At 38.9% G+C, this 23736-nt stretch overlaps 1 protein-coding gene across 2 annotated transcripts in view; it reads left to right on the forward strand.

The window, feature by feature from the left end:
- XPO4 (exportin 4) overlaps positions 1–23736 on the forward strand; it is a 72194-nt gene that overhangs the window by 18085 nt on the left and 30373 nt on the right. For both annotated transcript variants that reach the window (XM_061457649.1, XM_061457650.1), the window contains exons 2-6: positions 4360–4465; positions 7653–7794; positions 8064–8202; positions 19721–19837; positions 20614–20767. In XM_061457649.1, the coding sequence (XP_061313633.1) occupies positions 4360–4465; positions 7653–7794; positions 8064–8202; positions 19721–19837; positions 20614–20767 (658 nt within the window). The remainder of the gene's footprint in view (positions 1–4359; positions 4466–7652; positions 7795–8063; positions 8203–19720; positions 19838–20613; positions 20768–23736) is intronic.

Genomic DNA, 23736 nt, shown 5'->3' on the forward strand with positions numbered 1-23736 from the left:
GCCACATTTTTAGCCTTTTTAATCATTTCCAGTTGTTTTGTCCTTTCTTGTAGCATCAGTGAATAATTGATGGTGTACCATCAAGGGAGGAGCAGAGAAAAAGACAAAGTTAGAAATTAGAAAACTGTGTTATATCAGAAAGAAACAAAGATGGTTTATTTTGGAGAGGAAGTATCGCCATTTATATATAAGTGGCAGTAAATAAACTTATGGAATTAAATGGTGCTGCTGTTTCAGGTGCTCTTCTTTATTTTCCCATAGTACAAAAGGATGGTTGCAGGCACAAAAAGATTCTGCATTTTTCAGATCAGTGGATTGCCACTTAGCTAAGGTTGGTAAACAGTGGCTACAATGTTGGTGCACCTCCTGTTTTGTTAGTAGGGAAGGGTGGAAGATGGAGCTTCATCTGTGATATGGTTACTTGTAACATTCTCATACTGGGGAGAAAGGGGGAAAGGAGGTTTTAAGAGGGTATGCTGACCTTGAACTCATTGGGAGAGGCTTATTTCTGATGGAAAGCTGAAACCACTTTTTATCGTGTTCCATACTGGAAAGAAAAGGTATTTGCATGGAAGTTATGTGGGGTTGTTTTTGTTTTTTGTTTTTTTTTTTAAGAAAGTATCTGGTCAAATAGTCAAGGAAGGCAAAACCTGACTTAGAATTAGTTTTACACAACAGTTCCTGTCCTTCCAAAATAATACACTTTGCTGTTAGTAAGCTGAGACAGGTTATCTCCTGAGAGTGGGCTGATTTATTTGTTGGTGGTTTTTTAGGTGCAAAAAGTGTACACAGAATATGTATATGTATATTTCCAACCCAGACCAGTCTATGATTCTATGCTGCGCTTTCCTTTAAAGCTTTATATTAGTAGTACTTTACTTCCAGTGTACTAGATAACCACTGCTGGAATGCAGTGAAGGCAGTGTACTGTAAGCTGTAAGCTCCCTCTGGTGGCTATATAGTTTAAAGCTCACCTGCTGCACTTGCCTGCTCTGGACAGTTTTGAGGGTCTAAGTGCATAATGTATTGTTGTGCACAGTTAAAATAAGTAAAATAAAAATTATTGTAATTTAAAAAATTAATACAGGAATATGATGTGTCGTGTGTTTCCAGGGTGCCAGAGGTCTCCTGTAATCAGACTTCAGAGAAGTAGAAAAGTTAGAGTTCTCTTCTAGTTATTGTAAGCATAAGGGGATATTTCCTGTAAAATTTTACTTTTCTTCTTTTAAGGGTGGCTGTTGATGTCCCTGAGAGTACCCTTAAGTATTACAGAACACTGAAAATAGATATGATCTCTGTATGACAAACTGAAATATTCTTTGTTAATTCAAAATTAGCTCAAGATGAGGTAGCCATGATTTGCTGCTCTTGCTCTAGGAGTGTGACTATAAATGACCTCAGACTTCCAAAATGTTTTGCTTTGTCACACCCAAAGGATTCCTTCTAATGTGGCTGTGATTAGTGAGGCTTTATGAGACTGCAGAGCTGTGAGCTGCAAGGTCAGTGCTGCTGAGAGGGCAGCATCACTCCACTCCTTTTCTCACTGTTGCACTGGCTCTGGCACTTGTCTGACTTCTTGAAGATTAAAGTAACAAAAGAGTGTTCATTGCGTTTGTCTTCTCTTCCCCCCCCCCCCGCCTTTTTTTTTTGGGGGGGGGGTGGGCTAGTTATTAGATGGGATAAAGCAAGGAGGTGACAGGACCCTGCAGGTGAGAGCAGGAAGAGAGTGGGATCTCTCCTTTTGATAGCAGAGAGTTACTAAAATAACTCAAGAAATTTGCTTCTTAGTTCTCATGAAACTTCACTGACTAAAGCTGTGTGTCCCAGAGACTTCAGAGTATTCCCGTTATTGCACTGCAGGAGAGGCTGTAGATTAAATGCACTTTAAATGGTAATTGGCTCTGAGAAAAGCAGCATATCACTAGCTGCTATGTCCTATATAATGCTAGCACAGCCTTCTGTGCTGGCTTCTGGTGAGCCAGGCTGGGGAACTGATCCAGAAGAAAATAACCTGCCTTTGGTGGGATGCTTTTCAGTGATTGCTTCCCCAGTCTTGTTCTCTGTGCATTTGCACCAATGCTTGCCCATACAATGGGGGAAAAGTGGGGACTGCTTTTTTGTTTGGTCTGGTTTATTTGTGATAGTGCTGACTGAAGTGCATGTGAAGGTGTTCCTGTGTAGATCATTCCTGCACTTTTGATAACCTGCTCCAGCTACTCTCCTGGCATTTAGTACAGCTGCTGGCTCTGTTGCAGTGAATGTAGCTAGAGTCCACACAGAAGTACTGTCCTTCAAACTGCAGAAGGAGGTTGGGAACAGTTCCTGCTGATGGCTGGCTGCATGCAGAACTGAGATTTTATCTCGGAAGTGTCGCATGCCCAGATTTGGTGAAGCTGCTTCTTTACAAGTTTAAATTTGCTTAAAAAGTTATTAAAGTTTGGATTTCTGCATTGGGTTGGAGTTCACTGAACCTCAGTGTCCTGGAAGGACTCAGGTGCTGCCACGCAGCTTACTTCTGTCTCAGTTGTTCAGCAGTGCATAATGCCCCAAACATCTAAAAGCTTTTCTCTGCATGCATCTGCCTGCAACCTGCTGACTTAGCCCTTGAGATGCTGCTCCCAGCACGCAAAGACAGGCATGAGCTGAAAGCATGCTGCTGTCTGTGTGTGTGCACAACCTAACACAAGCTGCTGCCTGCCCACAGGGGTGTACGGGCAAACACTGTGATGTTGCCCACAGAGCTGTTAAGGGCTGTCCTGGGGAGTTCTGCCCCCAAACTAACTGTGGAGCAGAAGAGCAGATTTGTGAAGGGACAGAGCATGTATTCTGGGTCTCTTTGCAGCCACTTTCCTGTGCTACTTATTTTGTTCCCCTCACAGGCATTCATCATATCTACACAGGAAAAGTTCTGAGCATCAGAAGTTTGCTGTGCAAGGAGGAGCACAGCTGTTCAATAGGACCTTCTTGATCCAGGAATCAGCAGCCTGCTTTCCCTTGCTTCATTTATTCAGATTAGTGACTTTCAATCTGTGGTGTTATGTGCTTATATTTAAATCTTCTGCTGTCTTATTTTTTATCGCGGATGAGAGAATTAAATCAGATTTTATATGTTTTATTTACAAAACTCTTGATCTTTTTGCTGAGGCCTTTGTGCTTTTTTCCCAAAGCAGTAGGTATAAATCAAACCAGGACTGGAATTTGGAGTTTGGAGTTCAGCTGAAGTTCAGTAACCTATGCTCTCACCTTGGTCTGGTTCTGCAGCTTGTATGCAACGAGTCTATGTTTGCATGTTCCTTTCTCAAAGGCACACCAGTTTGTCTTATGCAGCTTTGTGGTATCAGTCCGCTGTCAGAATATTTTGTGCTGTGTGCTTGCTCAGATAAATCCCAAATAGCAGGAATCAGAGGATATTAGCAGCAAAAGTGGAGAGCAGTGTGGTGTTGTGAGCAGCTGATGTTTTCTGCAGGGTTTTTACCTTGGGCAGCAGAGGGAATATTGGGGTTGCCCAATGAAGCAGGGCTGTAGTGCAGGCAGTTATCTCTCATTTGAGCTCTGTAGGCAGTATCCCACCTTACAATGATCCACGTTGCTGCATAGTTTTATGCTTTACATGTGGTTTATTTTCAGGTAGAAACCACCATGGAGCTGGCTTTCAGCAGCAGTGGAGCAGCAGGTGTTAACCGGGCAGCCAAGTTGCTCATAATGCAAGGGGATGGGTATATAAAAGAATGGGCATAAGCACCTGGGGAACCACTGTAGTCATTCCCAAATGGGCTGACCCGTCTTCAGCCAGATTCCTCGCTGTCTTTAGGTTGTCAACTTTAATGTTAAACGCTAGAGGGTAGCATGTTACTGCCAATACTTTATTTTAGAACATATGCGTAGTCAGTTACTGTCATTTCCATAGTCGAGACTTTTTTTTTAATCCCTTCAATTTATTCTACAGTTCAATATTTAAAAAAAATGTAGAACAGCAGAAAAAATAGTGCTTTATTTCCACAACTGTGGGAGTGTGTAGCAGAATTTAGTGGTGTGTAAAGAGATCTTTTGAGTAGAAAAATATTTGGATTGAATTTAGGTCTTTTATCTGTCTCCAGAAGTGTTACTAGGAGCACAATACTTAGAATTATTCATTCTCTGCCTTATGTCTCAATATTGACCCTTATGTGCATGATATAAGTACACAGTGGTAATAAGAGGCCATGACCGAGAGAGAGCAGGTGATTTTACTAGGAGATACTAGGTTTTGATGTTCAACAAGGCAGATATTTTTAAGTTCATGACATTGCTCATACATTTACAACTGGGATTGGGTTTTAGTGCTTAAATAACTTATTTTTTTCCCCTTTTTTCTCTCAGGCACCACCTTCCATGGTCAATAATGAGCAACGCCAACATGCTGAGCACATATTCTTATCATTTAGAAAATCAAAATCACCATTTGCTGTTTGCAAACACATTTTGGGTAAGTTTTCATCAGGAAGTTGAACATGTACCTGTTTTTATAACTGCAATTTTGCTGCTGTTCTGTGGCCGGGAATATGAGCATCAGTTTTGATTTTGATGAGGGGTACTTTTGACAGAAGGTGAAGCCTGTTGCTGCCCTTTCTGGTTTTGTTTCTGGTAGCTTTAAAGCTATAAGGTGTGTAGCTAAGTTCCTAAACTGATTTCATAAATTCAGGTTTCCTCTGTGACTTGATTATTGTAATACTGTCTAAACTGTGGAATTCACAGGACTGCCTGTAGTGTGATCGCTTGGCTTGAAGCTTCCTGTTAAATCAGCCAACAGGGCAATTTTACACACCAGATTTTACACTGGTGCTGAAATTTTCCATGGTGGCAATTTATTAGAATGTTCTAGTAAGTTGCTGTTAACAGCCAGCTGCTGTGTTTAAAAAAAAAAAGAAAAACTTAACTTTGTCACCTGGTAGAAGCAATAGAGTATTGGTTTGAAGTTCTGTGTAATTATACCTGTGGAGGAGGGAGAGAGATGGGTATGCATCATTTTTTATCAGAAATTTCTTGGGGTTTAATGGAAATGCTGTAAGTGTGGTTGTGTTACAAGATTTAAAAGAAATGTTTTTATAGGTGGACTTATTAGAGTTTGGCAGCTAAATAATCTGGAAATTGCAGGAGCAGTAAGCTTCCAAGATTCTTAATCAGTATCACTACATGTGAGTGTTGGGGGGAAAGCAAAGGAGAACATACAGTTCATGAATATTAGGATGTCAGTATTGCAGGCCTATGACTGTGTTGTTAGATTACACTGTGATATATAGAGCAGGGTATGCTTCCTTTCCTGCACCCACTTCCCAAACGCATTTTTTTCTACAAATTAGTTTCTTCTGGTTTTAATATATTATAGCACTACTTCATCTGGTCTTGAAGTCTGGAATCACACTTTTTGCTTTATGGGTCAGCAAAATCAATGCTTTTTATTTCCACATTAATTTTTGGAGATTTTTAGGTGGGCAAAAGAGCATGCTGAGTAACTTTGTTTGCAGACCATTTTGATCTGTCATGATATGTCGCTAATCAGAAATAATGAAAGTTCATTAAATCACCACATCGTTGTCTCAGAAGAGGGAATTCAGTGTAGCATTAATAATGAATGCTACATTGCAGACAGTTTTATTTCTGAAATGTGGCTGGTTGGAGGAATCCTGTTTATAACACCTTTTGGATGTCTAGTCTAGAAATCCTTAAACTGCTCATATGCTACCACCATTGAGAAAACAGTATACTTCTGCATGGGACAAGATTTTCCTGGCAGTGCAGGCAGTTGTGACACTGAGGCCTGGAACTGAGAGACTGTTCCCAAAACTCTGTGCTTCTTGAGTGTCTATACAGCCTGGACAAAAAGAACAGCTAGTTAAGACTTGGGAATTGAGAAGGGAGAGGCAGGGATTATGAAATTAGGAACCAGGGAAGAGAAACAAGCTGCTCATGCTGAAGAATAAAAGAGTTGAAGTGTGCTAATGGGCTGTGTGCAGGTAAGGATGGGCAGGAACCAGATGGCTTTATAAAGAAATAGAGGAAAAAAAAAAAGGTCAAGACAAGAATTAGAATGTAGATAGAGGGAGATAACAAGGATCTTGGTGGTGTTCATGGAAAGAAGAGTGTATGAGCAATACAGGGAGAGCAGTGATGAGGATGAGCATAAGGAAAAGGGGAACAGCCACAACCATGCAGTTTCTTTGAAAACCTGGAGTAGAACCCCGGAAGCATGAGGCTCTATGTTCTTTTTCTTGTAAGTTTGTAGCTGTTAAATGTACTGGCAAAACTTGTCCTGCCTTTCTTCAGTAACTTCATGTAGAGGATAGTGGCACTCTGACTAATTATAAGCTTATACTGGGTGCTGGAGGCCTGCACTGTTAATGACTGCAGTTGGTAATGATTTGTTCTTGAAGGAGGAATTTCATCCTCTTCTTTTTTAATAGCATTCTCCTTTTGTGTCAGCTTTGTCTAGTTTGAAAAGCCAGAAGTTAACAACTGCCAGAATTAAAATTCCTATCCAGGAATAATTTGGCTCACTTTGTATGTGTTGGACATATGCATTAATCTTAATTAAGTGGTTAGTTAGTTTTCCAGATTTAGCTGAGTAGATTTAAAAGTGGTTTATTTTGATTTAAGGATGTTTACCTGTGGAGGGTTTAGGTTTGGAACCTGATCAAGTTACTTAAAAACATTTTAGCAAATTTGCTGCTATTTTGGGTATAGAACTTTTATATAAAGGAAATGTATATTACAAACTTGTGTGTATATAATTGGGGAAAGAAAGTTTGTTTTGTAGTCATTTAAAGCCCATCATCTCATGAGTGAGGATTTCTGAAACAAACCCAGTTTTAGCCCTGGCACATTGCCCATCATAGCTCAAACTCTACTTCTTGTTCAGGAATTTTGTTTCACCATTTCGTATTTTATGCTTTTGACATCTGGTGGATGCATCCTTTCTGAATATTCTTAAGTTTTTCTACAGAGTGTTACCTTCTTTTGCAACATCTTTTTCTATTTTCTGTAGTGCATCTATATACAAATTAATCAGATATTCGGATAAGAAGAGCTAATGATTCCTACACTGTGGTTGGGAGTTATATTTTCATTGCCTCAAGATAAATATAGGAGCTTGAGCATGATGTAGTAAACCTTAAGTGCACCAGTCTGTAAAACTTTTGCTGTGATCATAAAACGTAAATGTTTTCTTTGGATGTAAGTGTTTCTCATTATCATCTGTGAAATACACAGAATTTTATGCACTGATGGTTCCAAAGGCAAGCATGCAAATGATAGAGGTGTCTTCAGTTCTGGCATGCATGTCAAATTAATCCTATTTTAATGTATCAGGACTAAATCCATCATAATTTTTATTTTGTTCCACAGTTGGTTTAGCATTCTTATTCCTGATCTTTGGCCTAGTCTCCTTGTGCAGCCAACTTTTCTTCCCGAGTCACTGATTCATAATGTTGGACCATTTGATAATTGGGTTGATTATTTTCTCCTCTTTTGAGTTGTAAATTATTTGTGCTCTTAGCAACAAAAGTCCATTTAATAATAAAGAACGGTAAACGCCATTAATTTTTTGCTGGAAATACATACCAGCTAAATACATGTATGTTTTCTCATACCCAAGTTGCCTTTGTTTTTCTCCACAGAAACTAGTAAAGTGGACTATGTCCTTTTTCAAGCAGCTACAGCAATAATGGAAGCAGTTGTAAGAGAATGGATTCTCTTAGAAAAAACTAGCATTGAGTCACTGCGAACATTCCTTCTAACGTACGTCTTACAAAGGCCTAAGTAAGTATAGAAAATATACCTCTGAACATAAAGGATTTGCATAAAGTCTGGGTTTTCCCAAGGTAGTCTTTGGTTTCCCAGGGAAGTGGTAGAAGACCATTTCAACAATAATTTATCTTCCATTCTTAACACTCGGTTGATTTCTGTAGGGATATCAGCTTTCACTTACCAATTCATGAAAAATGTTTGAAAAAGAATTGTGTTGAAAATGTTATTGAGCACTTATATTCAGAATTATTTGCAAATATATTTTTGCAATGTGTTTGCAGCCTTCAAAAGTATGTTCGGGAGCAGATTCTATTAGCAGTAGCAGTGATAGTGAAACGGGGATCATTAGACAAATCAATCGACTGCAAAAGCATTTTCCATGAAGTCAGCCAATTGATCAGCAGTGGGAACCCCACTGTGGTAAGTATTTTGGTTTGTTGGTTTGTTTTGGCTTTGGTTTTGTTTTTGTTTTTTTTTTTCAAAATTTAAGCAGTCTGTATCAGCAGCATAAGTTACATACTTAGTGATGGTAAAGTCTTGTATGCTTCTCTTACCTAAGAATTAAAATTAGTAGTGAAGTTGATAGCTATTCAAGCAATCATTTTTGAATGTTTTGGGACTAGGAGTAGTATGTGTAGCTTTTTGGTACACAATTACACCACATTTTCTTAGGGAATAGGTTTCTCTGAGTAGCTGCTTTAAGTGCCCCTGGATTTTTGTGGTTTCTCTGGGTTTCTTTAATAAATCAGATAGTGTGATCTAGAATGGATTTTCCATTAGCTAACAGCTTTTCACACACTGTTCCCTTTCCTTCTGTATAGTACTGCACCCTCCTGTAGCTCAGCTGTTGGAACAGGCTGTGAGCAAGAGGCATGGGCCTCTGCTGTTCTCTGGGTGACGGGTAGGTGGAGGGAAAGGGGCGTGAGGAACTAAAATGTGGAATGGAAATACAAAACTTACTCTTGATTTAATGTCATACTTCTAGGGCTAAGTGTTAACTTCCATACTGAGCTCAAAGTGGAAACAAAGTGTCCAATATCTATATATGCATTTAGTGAAATTCCGTTTGCTATGCCAGGAGATAAGTTTAGAATAGGTCATAATAGAGGCATGTAACTAGAGATTAAAGAGAGGTGATTTTTCTCCTACCAAACGAAAATTGAAGTGTGTGTAGATTCCATGCTGAAACTTTAACTGAAGCTTTTTTCAAACAAAAAAAAAAAAAATAGAGGGAACCAACCCATCACACTGTTGAGTGTTTAGAGCAGCAGTTGTACAAGATGTGAGTGGCAAATGTTTAACTCTGAAAATTCCATCAAAGTGTACCAGCAGTAATGCAGCTCATGTCATGGTCCTAAAAATAGTGCATCACCTCTTGAGCACAAGTGATACCCCTCTGTGGTATGGAAATTACAGTTACACTTGTAAACTTTAATTTCACAGTTATTTAGCTTAAGGTGAACATTTTAGCCTTTTGGTTGTGTGTAACTCTTGATAGAAATGGGTATCTGTTTAGAACAATGCTGAGTTCATGTTTGTTTTTTTTTCCCCCAGGAAATATAGCCTTGTTGTTAAATGCAGTTTACAGCTAAGGTTTTAGATTTTTATGCATGCCAGTTTATATGATCTTTCCATGAAGATACAAACCTGTATCTACCTGGAGTAGATACAAACCTGGATGTTGACAGAGAAGTCCTTTTTGAACTAACTCTTGCATAGTTACATTGTATTCTGTTCAACAGTTGTATTCTGTCCATGCAGTAATACACAGGCACACTACACTGAGCAGCATACATCAACCTAAGACTGCCTGTTGTAAGTGCATCATCCCAGCCTTACTGCAGAACAGGGCGTGTTGCAGACGAGCTCTGGCTGGGTGAAGGAGTAGTATTTCACTCTCCAAGTTCCACTGACTGCCACCATACAGAGACCAATTTAGACTCAGTTTTTAATTTTCTTTTATCCACCTCCTTTCTTCACAAGTTTTAATTTCGTCATAGTTTTTTCAGAGTATTTGTGCTCAAGCTTGAAGAATGGTATTGAAAATGTCTTGAGTATACAAAGATGTTTTCTACTGTGGTACTCTAATATATCTCGGTAGCAAAAAATGACGTGTTGATGCTGAATCACCTTTTCTGTAAGGCACAGAGTATTTGTTAGTCTTTGGCAGGCAGATTATAAACATGTATGTATGAGGTTTTTAAATTATAAAATAGTTATTAATAAAAATTTTCTTGTAATCTTCTGAGACTTTAATATAAGAGAAACGGGTACTTGCACAGCTTCATGTGACACAGGTCTTCGCGTATGCAATAATAAGTGGTAATAAAATTGTGTGTTAACACAGTGTCTGCCACAACTGAGCACTAGGGGTTCAGGGCATGCCTTTTATATAAATATATAACAACTTTGAAAGGTTGTATAAAATAAGTAGTACAATGAAATATCCACTTACCTTTTCAAATATGGTTGGGTGTGTTTTGTATTTGTGTCCCTATAATGTACAGCCATGCCCATCAGGCTAGATGGAACCATGGTGCTGTGGCTGCCTTGCTGCTGTGTGAAGTCTCAGGTAAGGGTGCTTCAGGGTATGGTATGAAGCTAAAGATTCGAGATGCCACCAGGACAGTGCCATGTACATGTCACAGGTGTTTCTGCACTTCACTGGAGGCATGTTTGCATTAGTTATTTATAGAAACAGGCCTCCATCCACGTCAGGGTGGAGGCTAGGGTATGGGTGTTAGGAGAAAACAGCAGATGTTTTCCAGCCCTCTGTGCCTGACTCCTTCCAGTTTCTTAACATGTCTTCCCTGTGATGTGATGTGTACTCTTCCCTTCAGCCTTGTATACCCAAATTTCAGAAGTCTGTCATACCTGTGACTCCTGATTCTCTGCCAAGTCTCTTGGTTGGTTTTTGTATTCTTCACAGGCTTCTGCTCCATGTTCCCTCTGACCTACTGCCTACCCATTTGTATCCTCCTGCCTGAGGACTTGGCAGCTGCCAAGTAACATACGGAGTCAGCAGCAGATCACTTCATATTTAAAAATATTTAAAACTCTCGAACATGGCTCTTAGCTATCGATAATGACTTTCTACAGGAGTTTATAGTTGAGAGAAAGTCCTTTTTAAAAAAGCAAAGTAGTCTCTCACCTGCTTCCCACTTGCTTTCTGCTCTCTGCTGTCTCTGAAGCTTTCTGGCCCTTAGCTTATAAGAATAAAATAGGTATTTAATCTTTTCCAGTCCCTGCAACCCTCCACCCAGTTCCTGTCAGACATCTGTACTAGTTTTACGTGTGTTAGGCACTCCTGCTCCGTGAAATCTTCAGGACTTTTCAGTAACATCTTTTCCTGGTCAAGTCAGGAAGACTGGTGTAATGACAGCAGAGAATGTAGGTGGTACTTTTGCATGTGTCCTTTTGCAGGATTTGATGTGCTTAATACCTTAACTTCTCAAGTATTAGTTTAGAATACCTTTAGAAATGGATGTACTTTGAGGGTGGAACCTGAAGGTATGTTGAATAATGCTGTGGCAAACTGACATGGGAGCAAAACTGATGGATGAACAATTGAGAATGAAAAAAACACAGGAGATTGGGGGGTGAGGGGGGAAACAAACCCAAAACAAAAGAACACAAAGGAGATTGGAAGGAAGAGGGAGGAGAGGAATAGTGATGAGAAGAAAGCGGGCAGGAGATGAAAAAGATGGCTTTGGTATCAAACAGTCTCTTAATAGTGGAACACAGTGTACATGTTAAGGAAATAACAGGGCACTAAGGAGAGGTAATACTACAGGGATGAGAAGGATGTGTGGTTAGAGCCGGGGTTTGAACCTGGAGCACTGGATCTTGCTGCCACTTCTCTGCCATATGGAGCTTTATGGATCTCAAGGACAAAACCCTTGTCTGAGAAGGGAAAGCAAACTAGAGAGAGTCTAGTTGTCTGATCATTTATAAATGAGTTTAGGTGGTAAGCCTCTGGGAGGACAAGGATTAGCTTTGTAGTTCTTGGTTTTGTTTTTCCTGGCTCCTACTGTAACATCAGTACAAGCCATCCTGCTGCTCATGAAGGAGAGTCTGATCTCCTTCCAATAGCAATTTTAGGATCTCTTTAAAAAAAATGTTCATCTCTGGGGGACACAGCTTCTGGAAGTAGACACAGTATCATAGGTGAATCTTAAAATGCCAAATACGTATTTTCTATCAGCAATTTAAAAATTTTGGAGAACTTTGTAGGCCAAGTTCTTCTCAACTATAAATGCCTTTAATTTCTTGGTATTTGCTTTTTCATTAGAATATTTTGCATTTGCATAACTGATTTAATTTGTCTGTCATCCATGCCAGAAGGATAAGAATTCTGGCCACCAAAGTGATTGATTTCCATGAGGAGGAACTGGAACAACCATCAAATGTATTTTGTTTGAAACTGGGCTAGGATACAGGTCACACCTCTATTTCTTCTGGATTATAGGTAGGCGAATGCAGAGGGGTCCAGTTGTAGTCCTGACACTGGACTGGGAAGCAGCAAAAGCTGTGTTTTTTAAGATCTACAGTGCATATAGTAAAATGTAGTCTAGTATAAAGCTGCATACCTGAAGCCTAAATTTTTCTGTAAATGCAAGACTTGTCAGGAATTACTGGAGTTGCTCTGAGATCCTAGAAGTTCCATCTATCTTAAAATCTGTAAATCTGTTGTTCTATTTCCCAGTGTTCATGGTTCGGCTAGAGTAGAGATTCTGATGCATCAGGTTACCTGAAACTGCTGAAGAATGTGCTGTGGATGGATTTTACTCTAACAGTAGGAAATGTTAATAAGCAGAACTGTAGGCATTGATCTTCATTGAAATGTCAGTAATGGCTGCACAGATAACTACTTACAGTTATTTAGCATTTATTGTTATTTTTATTCTTTAAGAGGAATTTTACTTCTGTACCCCTGTCTAGCCGTTGCTGTCTCATATGGTAGGGTAGGATTTGGAGAGGCCGTCATGACTTTCACATTTTGACAAAAACATATATCGTTTTTCTCCCTATACCCTTAGCTGTGTCTTCTGGTCTAATAAAAATATTACCTGGTCCTATGAACCTTACTGCCTTTGAGACATGTTGAGTATAAAAACCATATGGTAAACCAGGATATTTAAGCTGTTTCCTTCATGCTGACAAGTACTCTATAAAGGCCTAAGTTAGTGTGTTAAAGATAGGTTTGGAAATCTTTGGGATCTAGAAACTACTCTAAATATGAGGTAAAACTCGCTAATAGAAGCGTAAGAGAACTTTAAAACATAAGTAATTTTTAGTAGTTTTATTAACCAGTGTGCCTTTTAAAGTTTTCTGATCCTTCTTTTGAAAGAGAGCCTACCTTACTGGAGATGTAGTACAACGAAATTACAGCTTAATATTCGAAACTGGTAGCTCCCAGTATTATCACTAACAGTAGAGCACAGTTTCAAAGACCAGCTTGGGAAGTGAGGAGACATCCAGAGGCGAGATGTGTGACCCCTGTTTTATGTGTGGCATCCAGGACCCTTCATTTCCTCAGTTCTGCCATCTTGTGCACATGTACACATGTTGAGGCCCTCACCTGAAGACCTCAGAGACTCACAGGGAAGGAAGAAATAATGTCTTTTCCATGTGTTGCACCTTTCTTTTATTACTGTGGTGACACAGAAATAAACAGGCTTGAGGGAAAAGCCTCTTAAAGAAGTTCATTGACCTTTGCTCCATCTTTAGCACCAATTTGTCTCAGGGGTACTGTCCTTCTGAATATATATGTTCAGTAATAAACTGGATATCTGTGGGACTCTACTTAAAAACAGCTTTCTCCCTTCTAATCTCCCTTTTTTCTTTAATTTTTTTTTTTCCTTCTTTAAGCAAATCTGCTGTGCAGCACAGCTACATAACAGCTCATTTGGCATATATGGCAGGCAGAGGTGGGCAAGAAGGATTAGGAATGAGTACTGGGAAAAGTGGAGAGAGAGGGAACACCTGCTACCAAAGAGCATTTGTCAGAATGATGAATATTTAAAGATGGGCAATACTGATGGTGAGCTGCCTGGCTAGTCTTGCTATTAATTATTTTGAATTTAATTGGAAGTCTTGGATTGCAGCTACTGTAGGAGTGCAGATTCAGCTGGTGCATATCAGACAAGAACCTGGAGGATATGTTACCCCTAGATAAATGGTTTTCAGACCTTCACTTCCCCCCTCCCCCCCCCCCCCCCGATTTCTGCTTCACAACCTCACCTGTCCCGAGAGAAACAAAGAAAAGCATGTTTTATACCCTATGTTCCAGCAAACTCTGCCTGGACCTCTTTCTGTTATTAGTAGAGGCTGCTACTTCCCTTCTGTCTTTGGCCAAAGCCTGCATGCTTCACATGCCACAAGATCATCTTCCTGTGGCCCCCAGGGAGTCACTGAGGAATTGATTAATTTTTTTTTTTTTTTTTCCTGTCTCAGCTCAACCTTGGGGGTTTCCCTTGTCTTGGTTTGCCTGGTTACCCCCCAAGGAAGGGAAGCAGGGTCTCGCCTGTTGTGCTGTTGTAGGCTTGGTGTGTTAATGTGGTTCCAGTCATCTTTCTTTGCGCTGTGGCAGAGGAAGAATGGGAAGAAAGGGCTGCGCTGTCTAGCCAGTCCCTTAACTGCTGACAGAACAAAACTGCAGCTGTGGGTCCTATTCCTATCATCCTGTCCCTGCTCTATAGCTTTTTTCCATCAGTTGGCTCATTTGGGAAGGATCGAACACATAAAATCCAGTGGGTTCTTCCTGGTCCTTGCTTATATTTCTTCAGAATATACTCAGGTTTTCTTTGGTTGGAAACCACTGCTTCAGCTCCTGGGTTTCTCTTTGTACATAATGGTATTTCTTTTGGCCCTGTGGCCATCCTGTTAACCTTTAGATTTGGAGTTGCTGCTTACATTCTGGAGATTTAGATACTCTGAAAATGTTAGCAAATACAGCTGTGCTTATTCAGGGAAGTTAGGGAAGAAGTCTATTACTGCCTTTATAAAGGAAGCCTTGCTTTAGACAATTTATTTTGTAAATTTGGTTTTGATACATTCTCATAGAGTTGCATCACCTAAGAGCATAACAGCAGAGTCTGCCTCTGGTAGATTTACTCTTTGATTCTTCTTGCTCTTGTGCAACTTAAAATTAGCGTGTTTAGGGATAGCATTAAGTGCTTCTTGTGGCTTCCCTTTTGTTTCAGTTACAGAGTTTACATTATATGAATGGAGATAAAAAGTCCTCTAAATGCATATTCTAATGTAACAGAATAGATGTTATGATTTGCTCTGTTCAGGTGAGACTTATTCTTTTAAATATACTTTCTCATTTTTCTGTAGATAGACACTTGCAGAAGGTGAGAGTGTGTTGCATGATAATTTATGCTTTGTAGTAAAATGAATGATTTAATCAAACCTCGCTGTATCTCTGCTCTGACTTCCAGAACAGAAGAAACATTTTCAGTGAGGTAGTTCGTTCTGCTTTGTCTGTTGGCTTTTCTGCCTCAGAGCTGGTGTACCACATGTCCATTTTTTCCTAAGCTGTATTTGAACTCTTCTTCCTTTCAAATGCTTTGTAACCTAACTACTCACAAATGAAACTGTTAACTTATTCCATGGGCAGTCCAGGCACAAGTGTGAAATCCCTTCAAACATTATGGCTTTAACTTTTGTTATAGGGTACATTCCATTTGGAGGAATAAGCTACGTTTAGTTGCATCTGAATTTCATTAATGATATATAAATGTTTTTTTACGGTTAAAATGGTGCATGGTCTTTCTGTAGTGTCTCTTTTACTGAAGTAATTCAAAAAGAAAACCACTAAAACGATGTTACTACTGGGTGTCTGATTGCCAAGTTAATCTCTTATCACAAGTCCCATTGATATTCTGTTTGAGCAGCTGAGAGTCTATTTTATGTATAGCGATCTTTCTTAAAGTTTATTCCTGGTAATAAAGCTAACTGGGGTGAGTGCCAAGCTATTCTCAGAGGCAGCCCGCTCTCAACAAGAGAAGTATTTTATTTTGTTAGATGGGGTTATTGTTTGGGTATGTACTTGTGGCAGAACTAGCGAAATTGCTAGCGAGTGAGTCAAACTAGGTTCAGAGGTGTACTCTTACTGGTATGGGGTTAATGGCATTACTGCGCAATAGACATTCAGATCTGACTTTTAATATGATGCCCAGAGTCATGTGCATTTTCTACTTATTACTGTATGGTATTACTAAATTGGATTTTTAATCTCTTCTAACCTTAAAAAGAAACCAAACAAACAACAACTCAAAACCCCCCAAAACTTATACTCTAAACTTTACAGGTATTAAGTGCATTTAATTTTATTATGTGTAAGGAAGTAATTTTATTTCATGTACCACAACTGTATTGGTTTATCTGAAATTATGTCGTGTTTCAGATTTTGGAAATCTTTCCAGTAGCTTACATGTATGTTGAGGTACTTAGTGTCTTCATACCAAACAAAAGTGCATTAAAAAAATGAATTTCAAAATATTAGTAGTTAAACTTCAATAAAGTTACTTTTCATAATGTAAAATTTTACTTTAAGTTTACTTTAGCTTTATACCAGAGTTTCTGAAGTATTACTGTGTATTTGGAAGAATTCAGTAGGTCTTACGGCAGTTTGAAGAAGCAGTGGTGGTTTTGTATGCAGCTCTCGTCAAATGCTTGACATTGCAGTGACAGGTTACAGGTCTTGATGTGTTCCTCTGCTCTTGTCTGTAAGCTCAACTCCTGGGGATTTGCACTACCTTCTAGGAAATAAATCTCAAGCAATCTCCCCTCAGCCTGTTGATGCAGTAAATTTTAAGTTATTGGCCAATAATCTTTGATCTTCTCTTGCTCTGGTGACCTGGATACACAGGAGTACTTACTATTCCATGTGGATTCAAGGGGTAAGCGCAGATGCAGATAGTGACAGAAGTGGATGTGCCTGCAATGAGTACAACACCCTTGGGATGGTGAGGGAATGGGGCAGGATTTGCACCCCAGGTATTAAGTTATCAAAGTGAAAGAGTTGGTGGGATGCTGGGAATCCCGTGGAAGAGGGAGAGCAGAGGGATGCAGTGTTCCCTGGTGTTCACTGTGAGCTAGGGTGCTGGAGGGAGTAATAAACGTAGTAATTTTATGCTTTTCCTTTCATGCTCAGAGAAGGTACCGATGTCAGAACTACATGAAATATCTCCTACTGAAATCAGGCGAACAGGTCACTGCTCAAGCTGCTTTATCAGACTCTTGGATTCAATCAGCCTAGCTGTATCTATTGCTCTTTACATCTTTGAAGAGATTTCCTTACCATCAATCATAAAATTTAACCTTCTTTTTAAATTTCTCCTTGAAATCAGGAGAGAAGCACACAAACAAAACCTGGAATGCACTTTACTGTCCAAACAGAAAGGGATAAATTATTATATGCCACATAAACCCACTGGAGAAATTGGAAAGAGAAAAGGATCTATTATTTCATCTTATGTTAACTATTTGTAATCACAGTGGGAATAAATCTTTTTTCCCCTGTTGTTCCTTAACTGTCACTTGAATTTATGATTTATTTTCCAATGACTGGCAGCCAACTGCAAGTGCTGGGTGGTCTGCATCAGTGCTCTGCTTGTCCTTCATGGTGGTTTGGTGCAAATATCTCAGCATGATAAATCAGAAGCAGCTTAGCTTTAGCAAGCCTGTTTTACTGTTGTAGTCATTAATACCACATGGTAATTATGGTATGTCATAGAGCATCAAACTACAGATTTGTAATTGCAACTAATGATGTCTGTAAATCATGCCTTCTCTGAGCTGAAAAGTGTCAGTGTGCCAGTAATTCAAGCGCCAAATAAAAGCCTGCATTTAAAAGTATTTAGACAGCCTTGTTGGATTTCTGCATCTCCTGGTACATAATGAAACTGGGCAGTGTTCTCTGGCAACTTCACATGATTCCTTCAAAAACATATTCTTATCTGAAGCATTGTTCTAGTGCCAAACATGGGGAGATGGGGTGGATGGTGGAGGGAGAAGGTTTAGTTTGGAGGTTTTTTTAATCCAGATTAATTATTTTCATATGGAACTTTTACTGTTGGATTAAAAACTCAGCGTTAGACTACACTAATTTTTTTATATTGTATCAAATGGATTTTCTCTAAATAAAAAATACTTATTGTGTAAATAGTTTACACAGAAATTTGGAAATAAGATACTGAAATGTTTGAGCTAATGAGAAATCTTTCTAAATCCAGTACAGAACTGACAAAATTGCACTTTTTACTTGAATAAAGTGTGATGCTGTTTTTCACTGGCAAAAATGTTTTTTTTATCATGTGATACGTGACAATAGTGACTGTAGATGAGAAATAGTCACTTGAAATAAACAGTTATTTCTTTAAAATGGGAAAGCATGGATTTAGCAACCGAGGAGCAATATGCTAGTCCATTGCACAGCTTTATTATACAATAGAAGAGAAAACCATGTATTATCATGAAGCCGCTATGTTGGATCTGTCTGGGACTTATTTAGCAAGTAAGAATGTTAATTTAGTGTATACTGGCTAAGATAACTAGTTGTCTGGGGGGTCAAGGTACTGACTTCAGAGGCATTTCTGAACAAAGATGTTGCAGTTGGTGGGTGGATGGCACTGGTCTCAGCTGTTGTATGAGCTTGCATAAATAGTATCATCTCCACTTTAATCTTTCGGGTGTTCAGAGGTAGTGTGCATATTTCTGTTTAACCCCTGGACACTTGCTGGCATGCATGACCCTTTAACAATTCCTGTCCCTCTGTCCATCCCTGGCACCTTGGCTCCAAACAGTCTGGGAAGATAGCCAGTAATTTTGAAGGTTTTTGTTAAGAACATCTCTTTAACAAGATATATATATATCAGTATACACTTTCAGTAGTGCTTATTACAGTAGTGTATAGCACACTTCAGAAGTACTACTTGCATCTTCACTGTACAGTATCTACTCCCCTTTGTGTGTTGTGATCACTTAAAAAGAATATATTCAAGCTGGTGATGATGGTTACTGGACTTTGGCATCAGGAAAAAAAGCTATTTTAATTTCAAAAAGCAGCAACAAAGGCTGGAGCAGTGTGTTTCATAAAGGAAAGTTAGGTTTTAAGTTGTATTTTAGGATAAGCATTTGATTTACCTTACCATAAATTTTGAGAATGAAGAAGATACTTAAATCTTCAGTGTTCATGTATCATGTATCATGTGCCTTTTTCTCACCAATTTTTATATTGCTTCAGAGATGTCGTTTTAGCAGAGTAGCTTCACAAGCCTCAGAAATTACCTTTAAATGTTGTGCTTTGGAGGGAGGTATCCAGAAGCTTTCATGCATCAAAGCCTTCTGCATATTCCTCTCCTTTTTCTTTGTGGGGGAGAGGGAAAAGATGCAGTTGATGGTGTATTGTAGGTGTTACTTTTGACTAGCTTTTGTCACTTTTGGTGGTATACTTTTAACCATGATTAAATACCAACATGGTAAGTGTAGCAAATGCAAAGAAGGGCTAAAGCAAACTTCAGAGTGGCCTGAAGTATCTGATAAATAAAAATTAGTGGAAACTGAATCTCCCTTGCAACCTGTAAAGCCCTGTGCACAGGGAGAGAAGGTGAACAGCAAGGCTGGGAAATGTATTGCAGTAAGTTTGTTTCCATTTTTTTCAGTGATGATCTCACAGGTGCTAGCTTTTGTATTGCTCAAATACTGGAATTTCTTTTGTAAAGATGGAGCCTTGTCGAGTCCAGAGGTGGTTCACCCAAGGATCTATACTTCTGAAAGTTCTACTTACTCTAGTTTGTGTTAAAAGAAACTGAAGTACTAGTTGTAGAAAAATGCTAATTAAAAAATTCAAGGACAATGTAGGTGGTATTATGTTATTGGACATATTTTAATTATGTTACCCCCCCCCCCCCCTTTTTTTTTTGTAAAGCAAACTTTGGCCTGTTCCATTTTAACGGCGTTGTTGAGCGAATTCTCAAGTTCAAGTAAAACCAGCAACATTGGACTAAGCATGGAGTTCCATGGTAACTGTAAACGTATATTTCAGGTAAACTAGTTCTGTATAGTATATGCTACCCGTCTTTCTAAAATTTAACAATTGGAAGCAGAAGTATTTTCTTGTGCCAGGTGCATTCAGGTACAGTATGTGCCTAACAGCATTTAATGGACAAATATATGCAGGTGTTGGCTACTGCAGGAAAGTTGATAATGTATTTTTTAAAAAACTTGTATCAAAAAAGTGAAATCCCTTTTTTCCCATTTTATTAATGGTAGAGCTACAGATCTTTATGTGGTTGGACTCTTTAATTCCTTGGCTACCAATTGCAAACAAAACGAATACTCTCTGGAACAATGATAGTCTTAAATATAGCTTTGGTTTAAAGCCAAGGAGAGCTATGTATTTAAAAATATTATTGCAGATGGTGTAGTCTGGTTGTCTCAGATGTATTGTTTGGCCAGGCAGAAATGTTTTTGTGAAGGCATTGCTTTAAACTGACTGTGAAACAACTTACCAACTTTTTTTCATGCCAAAGACCAACCCTCTCCTCCACCAGCTGTTAAAACATATTGTTAAGTTTTTCTTTTAGTGACTAGCATTTATGAGAAGGTTTTTATTTCTTATTCTTTAAAAACACAATCTAGTAATTTTGGCAAAAGTATGTGTGTGGGGGGGGAGTCTGACTTACAACTTCAGATTTTTTTCTGTGTTTTAATGAAAAATAGAGTGAAAACAGAATTGTTTTCTTTTTAGTAAAGTATTTCTTTTTAATCAACATCTGAATTAATGACTGACTCAATATATTGTGTTTGTCCTCACTATAGGAGGATGATCTGCGGCAGATCTTCATGCTCACAGTAGAGGTACTTCAGGAATTCAGCAGACGGGAAAACCTCAATGCTCAGATGTCTTCAGTGTTTCATCGCTATCTTGCACTAGCCAATCAGGTCTTAAGCTGGAACTTCCTTCCTCCAAATTATATCCTTTTCATGTCAGACCCTGTATTACAGCTGACTTAAGTCACTTCTACTGGCTGACAGGTAAAGTCTTTGTGAGGAGAGAAAAATGTAAAACTTATAAGCCTTTTATTTAGTCCTTGATTTATGTTTTCTTTCATTAGTGCTCTTGGTAACCCCCATGCTTACTAGTAAATGCTTATATACAGAAGCTGCTGTTGCTCTTCGTTAAAGTTGTAAAGTATTTTATATAAAAGGCAAAACCAGTTTGGCAGAGCAGCCACCAGTTATGGGTTGATGGCTTATCTGGTTAGTGCAGGGGAGAGGAAAAGCGTAATATGGTACTTTAGTGCAGAGCCAAATGGTGAAGAAGTCCAAGGTCTGTCAAATTTTTATGTGGAGATCTGATCTGTCCTACTTCTCTCTCAGAGAAGAGGAAGGGGCAGCTAAATGCCCCATTATCTGGGAATGTGCATGCTCTACTGACTCCCCGTAGAAGAGTACGGTCATATAGTAAAACATGCAGTAGGTTCACTTCAAAATGAGGAAAAAGTATTTGCTAGCTAAGAGGAGAAATGGCATCTCATTTTTACACAGGTGCAGTTGCTTCCATTTTGACACCTTTGTGATGTGTGCTGATTGTTAAAGTCCAGAGAAAGGTGGAGATGGAAACTAGGGGATGAACCATGATTAGAAACAGTCTTAATGAGGGGGAGAATTAAAAAGATACAAAAACGTTCAACCCCCAAAATGGGCTATAAAAATATTGTAGAAATAGTCGCATTCTGTAACAGAGGGTTAAGACAGCACTTGCAGTAACACATTGTGGTGCCTCTTAATAACTAGGGTGCTCAGCCAACTTTCCAAGAGCCAAATTTTTCATCTGGTTTATAAACTTTTTCTCTTAAAACCTTTTGAAATTGCTAGTAAATTATACATACTGCAGGAATCTTGATGTTGCCTTCAAATTTATGGTAAAAGATTTGTTTACTTTCCTGGTTGGATGGTTAGAAGATGGTATCTGAGTGTTACTGTTGTCTTTGCCTCTGTTCATTATGCAGCAGGCAGGAAAAATGAAATTTATTTGAAACTGGATGTTCCTTGGCTCACATCTGTAAAGCCGGATATCATACGTGTTGCCTTTATGGAAAGTGTCATGAATTAAAAGTAAATATCCCACTCCTGTCAATCATTGAAGTGCATGTGCCTACAAGACTGAAAATGGAGTCGAATTATTGCATCTTACAAAAGTTTTTGGAAGATGATTTGGGATTTGTAAGAATTCAAATAATATGTGAACACTTTCTTTGTTTCCCTAAGCTGTAATCTTAAATAGAAGGAAAATGCTCTTGTTGCACAGTGGTGGTTCCCTCTGAATTTGTCTTGCTCTGTGCAAACCTCTGATGTAGTGCTAAATACTGATCTTGTTAAAGTTTGACAATGAAGGCTCTAGTTCTTCCTGAATGCTTTATCCTAGGCCAAGGGTAAGTGGTGGAGCTAGATGTATACAAGCAAGATGTGGAGCCTTGGGAGTTCCAGCTTTCATTTATACCTCTGTATAACATGAAGTGATTTAGTCTATAGGTGCTAGTAAATAAGTGTTAACTGAAATAGCTGAGCAAGCCATACTGCTGCTTAAGGTTAACAGTGTTTTCTGCTACTTAGTCTACTTTAAGTACTGCAGCTGTTAGACAATTACAACTTCTAGAGACCAGATGGACCTTTAGTCTAAGCCACAATTGCTCTTACATGGCTACATTTCAGACCTTTTCATAACTTCTGCTGCACTTGATACCATCTTTGTGTTTTCTACCACTGCACATTTAATTTTGCTGTAGGAATTACAGCACTAGTTTGGGTCTCCCTTGTCTGTGTAGCAACCTGTTTTCAGAGAAGTTGGAATGGCTTTAATCAGCCTTGAGAAATGCACGTCTTAGCTGATGAAGATTCAAGAACTGCTGGCGTTTACAGCACCATGTTGATTGTATTGTGGCATAAATCTTCCTTCAGAAGACTGATTTAAAAGTAAGTGATGACATGGTTTAGTGCAAGGTGTCCCTGCCCATGGCAGGGGGGTTAAAACTAGATGATCTTAAGGTCCTTTCCAATCCTGACTGTTCTATCATTCTATGATAGCTTGTGGGTAGTGAAACTTAACTTTGCTGCAGTTTCTAAGTAGATAACACATTTCATAAGAACATAAGAACTGCTGTCTTGATTGATCAGTTGGTATCCTCTTGGTATTCTTTCCAGATCTTTACAGTACATTTGCTGAAGCAGGGGCATAAATTTAATACCCCAAGGATGAAGTAAAATGATCCATTGCATCCACAGCTTATATCTTTCTTCCTTTAGCTGGCATTTCCTGTGTCAAGATAACATTCATTCCCATATTCCCTGCAACATAACAATAACCTGCAGTATTTGTATGTAATTTTAGCAAGATTCTTGTATCTCCAAAAAAGGGAAGTAGCATAAATGTGTATTAACTCTACAGTGACCGTCACCAGGAGGTACATTATTTAAATCACGAGGTTGTGAGATTTGTATCAAAACATAACACTTCTCAAGAGTTTTTGTGCTGTTACAATGTAACAGCATTGTTAAAGTCTTGGACAGTGCTGCCACCAGTCATAATAGAAGAGTTGCAGTAAGTCTGTATTGTCTATTGCTGGCATGAAAGATGCATTCTGGAATAGTCACTTCATTGGAGCATCAGAAGAGAGGCTGGGACCTACCTACTTTTGAGTTGGAATTCAGTATTTTTCAAGTGTCTTGGCTTATGGTGCCCGCAGTGGGAAAGGCAGGGTATGATGAGCTAGGAGACCTTTTTTCAGTCATGTGCAGTTTCTCCCATTTCGTTTTTCTAACACACGGGTTTTTTTTTAATCTGCTACCCCAAGCTATTAGTTCACGCGGCGTTTGCAGATGCTTCAGAGGGTTTTGGCAGTACTGCTGGAAGTGACAATAACATAAGATTCCTATATTGCA

Source organism: Pezoporus flaviventris, unplaced genomic scaffold (assembly GCF_033815535.1).
Source record: "Pezoporus flaviventris isolate CSIRO_AGI_PZ_B2104156 unplaced genomic scaffold, CSIRO_AGI_Pfla_v1 ptg000025l, whole genome shotgun sequence".
Taxonomy (NCBI): Eukaryota; Metazoa; Chordata; class Aves; order Psittaciformes; family Psittacidae; genus Pezoporus; species Pezoporus flaviventris.